The sequence below is a fragment of the Rosa chinensis genome, chromosome 3 (assembly GCF_002994745.2).
Source record: "Rosa chinensis cultivar Old Blush chromosome 3, RchiOBHm-V2, whole genome shotgun sequence".
NCBI classification, from domain to species: domain Eukaryota; kingdom Viridiplantae; phylum Streptophyta; class Magnoliopsida; order Rosales; family Rosaceae; genus Rosa; species Rosa chinensis.
Genome location: NC_037090.1, coordinates 38,932,591 through 38,938,022, shown reverse-complemented (window position 1 = coordinate 38,938,022; position 5,432 = coordinate 38,932,591). Strand labels below are relative to the sequence as shown.

At 41.6% G+C, this 5,432-nt stretch overlaps 2 protein-coding genes across 2 annotated transcripts; one reads left to right on the top strand and one right to left on the bottom strand.

Annotated features, from left to right (window-relative positions):
- Positions 1–208: 208 nt before the first annotated feature.
- LOC112193069 lies at positions 209–2,261 on the top strand. The gene is made up of 3 exons (XM_024333094.2): positions 209–461; positions 1,025–1,109; positions 1,448–2,261. Exons 1-3 carry the CDS (start codon positions 345–347, stop codon positions 1,933–1,935), a joined length of 690 nt encoding a protein of 229 aa, XP_024188862.1. The 5' UTR covers positions 209–344; the 3' UTR covers positions 1,936–2,261.
- A 2,098-nt stretch (positions 2,262–4,359) lies between these two features.
- LOC112194559 lies at positions 4,360–5,226 on the bottom strand. The gene is made up of 2 exons (XM_024334783.1): positions 4,903–5,226; positions 4,360–4,743 (listed from the first exon to the last, which is right to left on the bottom strand). Exons 1-2 carry the CDS (start codon positions 5,224–5,226, stop codon positions 4,360–4,362), a joined length of 708 nt encoding a protein of 235 aa, XP_024190551.1.
- Between the last annotated feature and the right edge of the window lie 206 nt (positions 5,227–5,432).

The following is a 5,432-nucleotide window of genomic DNA, read 5'->3' as shown; positions in this document are numbered from 1 at the left end:
CACCGGCCCACTTTACAGAAAAAAAAAAAAAAAAAAAAAAAGTTAACGGGAATAAGAGATTAGATGAATCTAACAGAAAAATGAAATTAGAGTCGAGAGGGAAACAACAAAAAGAGAAAAAGAAAAAATACCTCCATATTATTTCTCACATTTATAATTTCTTTTAATTATTGAAAATATCATATATTTTAAAGGGTGTGCTGGCCCAATTCCGGACCGTAGCTTTTCTGGATCCCCTTGATCGGTTCGCAATTCACATCTCACAGCAATAAAGGTCTTCCCTCTCTTACTCTCCAAATCTCACAGTCACCCAAACCTTGACATACCCGTAATCGCCGCCTGAAATGGAGCCCGACGGCGCAGCGCCTATGCAAGTCGAGTCCGCGGCGGACAAAAGCCCTAACTCGGAGCTCCCTCCCAAATCCAGAGAAGAAGGCGAGCTCTCTTCGGATGATAATGACGTAAGATTATTACTCTCCCCAAACCCTAGCCCCATCTGCAACTTGTGTGTTGATTTTTGGTTCTTGATTATTATCTGTTTGAGCTTGTTGTTTCAGTGCATGAGTATTGTGTATAGATTTGGGGAAATTCTGGAAATTAGAATCGGATTTTTGATGTTAGATTGTTTCAGTTCCTGGATATTGGAGTTTACTTTAGCTTGGGTAACTTATAGGATTAGATTGAGTAAGAGTGTTGAAATTAGTCTCTGTGTACATGAAATTGGGGTTTGCACTGTTTTGAGTTTTAATTTCTCCGTTACGCTACCGGAAAGTTCTGGATTCAATGAGGGGTTATGGTTAGAAGTTATGTTGGAATGAGTGATAATATAGAGGTATTGGTTGGTAAGATCATAAGGTTCTTCACCTGATTGACTCTGCTTCCGAGCTTCTGTATTAAAACGGTTCTTACCTGATAATGCCTTTCCACCGTTTCTATTTTGCTAATGATTGTGTGTTGTGATTATAGTCAGTTAAGGAAGATACATAATTGTCTTTAATGGGTACTCTTTATCCAATATCCACAGGAAAATCCTGTTCTCTCGGTTGCACGTTCCACTGGTACTACAGGGCCCATGCTGGTGAACAAATTCACCCATGGGAATCAAGTGGGTAAGTCTTGCTTTTCATCACAGGGAAAGATTTCTATTTTGTTTTGTTTGAAACATTAAGATGGAATATTTCATATATATCATCTTGTCGAGCTCCCACTCCTGCCAAATTGGCAATACATCTGAGGCTGATGGTTCCCAAAATAAATTTTTTTGACAAATTTTAAGTTGGTCTTAGGCATGTGGGTGAAATGAAAATGTGCAGATGTCAACAAATCATGTATGTAGCAGACTAGTGCACTTATTGGTGACTTTCTTTTGTCGCATTAAATTTCATGGTCCCTCATGATTCAGCATCGTGTACTAGATTTGTCTGATGGACTTATGTTTATCTCACAGGGAAGGCTGTATCTCCTGCAAGCTCTACTGATATTCAGTGCCAAACCTCCAAGCAACCTACTTCCCAGAAGAGCAATGATGCGAACAGAGTACCAACACCTGGATGGCGTCCTCCACGTGCCCACTCGGGGCCCAACAATAATCTTGTGATAAGCTTCTCAGACGATGACAGTCAGAGTGATTCTGAAGAAAAAGAGCGTGGGAAACTAAAAGCTTTACAAACTAAAAGTAATATGGCTCGAGGGAATGCTAATGGAAAACCACCCATTTCTTCACTTGCAAAACCAAACAAGTTGGGACAGCCTGCCAGAAATGTGAACAAAGTAATGCCCAAAAAGTTGTCTATGAATGGCACATTTATGACATCAATGGCGAATATCCGTGGAGTTAATTCTAGAGATTCTGTGCCTTCATCAGTTGAGCAAGGATCTCGAGCTGGAAATTTCAATTCCGGCAACAAAAATATAGTGAACAGAGAGCGATTATAACATACTCGATTATAATATTTTTTCGCATAGAGTTTCATTATCCTGACAGCGACGAGAACGAGGACGTAATTGAATCTTGTCTCTTGTCCTGTATGTTCAGTGGGGACCATACGAGAGGGTTTTGGAGGGTAGACTGAATGCTATTATCTCTAATTCCATTTTATGTTGTGGGCATCACAGTGTGTCCGTTTTTTCAGGGCATCTCAAAGTGTGCTTGCTATGATTTTTGGACCCGCATTTGCTCATGTATGGAAAAGTATTGGTTTTTGTAATTTATTGCAATATTTGAAGGGGAGTGAAATTTGCACTCTCTTTTTTATAAACCACACACCCTTTTTCTCTTTTGTGCATTAAATTTTCCAAATTACCCTTACTGTCTTATATTTTCATCTTCACTAAATGAGTTTCACAAAACAATCAGAGCTTCTCTATGTCTTCCTAGAAGTCGAGAAAACCAAACAAGGCCACGGAGAGATCTCTGACCCCGATCATCACTTGTTCAATCCTAAATCAAAACTCTGTCCAGCCAACCAATCAGATCCATCTAGCTCGACAATGCTCTGGTTCGCGCTACCAAGTCTGGTCCTAACTTGCTAGACCGCCTCCAGTCCAACAAGGGCTTCCCAGCCGGCGACAACCTTGAACTCGACCCCTTCCTTAGCCGAAACCCCAACTCCTCCTCGACAAACCCGAGTCCCAATGCCTAGTCAACTGAGTCAATTTGATCAGTCTCAAATCGACCCGAATCTTCCAATCCGACCCGAGACGACGGAAAAGGAGCTGGGCCTAATGAATGCCGCCATCTCCGAGTTGTTCTTTATCGATGGCTTCGAAGAAAGCTCCGAACTTTCCAACAAAAGAGTCCTCATAAAACAAACCGACCCCTGAGTTTGTGTCACCTACACCACCCACTCCAATAGTAAAGACAAGAGATGGAGGAGCACCAGAAATGACGTGCATGACCTTACCACGATCCCTTCCTTGAATTTGGACAACAACAAGGAATTGAATGAGGTGGAAGAGTTGGCAGACAAAGGGGAGAGAAACCTGAAAGGGTGTTCAAAAAACGAAGTGACTGTGATCGACACGAGTTGCGAGTTTTGGAAGATGGATAAGGCATGTTTAGGAGGTAGAGTGTGTAGAAAGTGAGGGAGAAGAAGAGCAAGTTGAGGAGCTTTGGGAGGAATAAGAGGAAAGTGGCCAGTGATGAGGAAGGTGATGATAGCATTGAGGATTCAAGGAGAAGATCGAGGAAAGTGGTCAGTGCTAGTGCTAAAGCTCCGGATCCGCCATATTGAAATCATTCTCATTCAGATCCACTTCATCTTCTTCACCTTCATAATCTTCATATATGCCCTCTAATGGAGCCTTCACATTCCACTCAACAAAACCAGAAACAGGGTACCAAAGAAAAGAAACGATAAAAATAGAGATGAAGGACTAACAAGGGGTATTTTTGGAATAAACAGCAAAGAGTGTGTGGTTTACAAAAAGGGGAGTGCAAATTTCACTCCCCATTATATATACGCAACCATAATTTTTTAATACACACCCCTTCAATTTGTTGTCCAACTTTTTCTTTAAGCTTCCTTATATACCCTCTTCATTTTATTAAAAGAATTAATTATAACAATTGTTTCAAATCATTCACCAGTTCACCACCTACCTCCCATCGACAACGCTCGCAGCCTTCCACTGCCACACTCCTTCACATGGTTAACCTCGCGTCCTTCTCTCGTCTTGTCTCGTCAAACACCATGCATGGAAGCCACAGCTAATCATACTTATCTAATTATATGGAGATGTAATGATACAAATCAATATAGAAGTGCCAATACCAATTATACCATATAGGCTTTATAAACTTATTAACCATAGTTGCCCATCAACATCTATACTACGTCTCAGGGACTGCGATGTTGTTGTCGTCCTCCAATCTCGACGGAGTCTTTCATTTTTTTTTTTTTTTTTCAATTGAAGGTTAATGTGGTCATTAAATAAATTAAAAAAAGAAGGGAGGTGTATTTTTTTTTTGAGGGAAATGGAAGACTAATTCATTGATGAAACGTCATTACAATCAGAGAAAATTAGAACCTCCACACTTGGAGGGATGTTGGTAAAGAAATCAATACCAAATTGACCAGCTTTGACCTCCTGCGCCAAAGTATGCGCTACTAGATTAACCTACCTATTACCAAAAACTACTTTAGCATCTAAAGCAGCATGCAACAAGTTTCGCAAGTCATCAATTAAGAACCCCAACTCCAATTGATCAAGGGAAGAGCCAGAAATAGCTTGAACCAAATCCATACAATCTGTTTCCACTATCACTGGTGTTAAATGCTGATCAATAGCCAACTGCACTCCTAGAAGCAAAGCCAACAACTCCGCATGGCGGGCAGAACTAGACACCATTACTGTGTGTCAAAAGCCCCCCAACACAACTCCTTCATGGTCCCTGAAAACACCTCCCAATCCTGTGATACCCGAATCCAAACAAAAGGCAGCATCAACGTTCAATTTAATAAAACCAATAGGAGGCTTTTTCCATTGGGTTAAAGACCCTGATCTATGAACAGAAGGTGAGGGAGTGCGAGCAGCCTTATAATCCTCCCACCAACCCAATGTTATTGGCACAATATCAATAGCCAACTTGCACTCCTCATCCCAAATCCGGGAATTTCTGTTACGCCAAGTAGCCCAGATGGTCATCAATGAAGGAGCAAAAACTGCAGGGGCCTGTGAGTAAATGGATACCAACCAATCCGCAACACAAGAGGCACCTGGGAGATTAGGAATATGAGCTACCTGGAGCATACTAACTGCATAGGGACAATCAAGTAGGACATGAATTGGGGACTCAACTTCTTCATCACAAAACGGACATTGGGTATCAATATCAATACCTCTTTCACTAAGCCTGCTTCATGTAGGAAGAATATTAAAGGCCACCTTCCAAGCACAAACCTTCACATTACCTGGCACGGGGGCATTCCATAATTGTTTCCAAAGAACTGCACTAGGGTTAGGATTAGAAGGCTCCTCTTCAAGAATCCTGCACCTAGCAATATGATAAGCAGACTTCACTGTAAATCTGCCTTTTCTGTCAGCATCCCAAATCCATCTGTCTGCATGGTTCTGAGGGCTAAGTGGGAGTGCCTGTATCTTCTGAACAATATGTGTAGGGAATAAATGAGATAAAAGAGTAGTGTCCCACACACCTGGAGCAAGAAGCAGATCCGCAACCACAGTAGCTCGATCGGACCTATACAAACTCAAGTCCTCCCCCATTAGCCAGGGATCTGCCCAAATATTAGTGATTGTCCCATTGCCAATATGTCTTCGGATACCTTCCCGTAGAATATCTCTACCTTGCACGATACTCCTCCAAGCATAAGAGGGTTGCACCCCCAAAGTTGCTTCCCAAAAATTACAATGGGGAAAATACAAAGCTTTTAAAAGCTGGCCAATTAAAGAATCCGCGTTTTGGATTAACC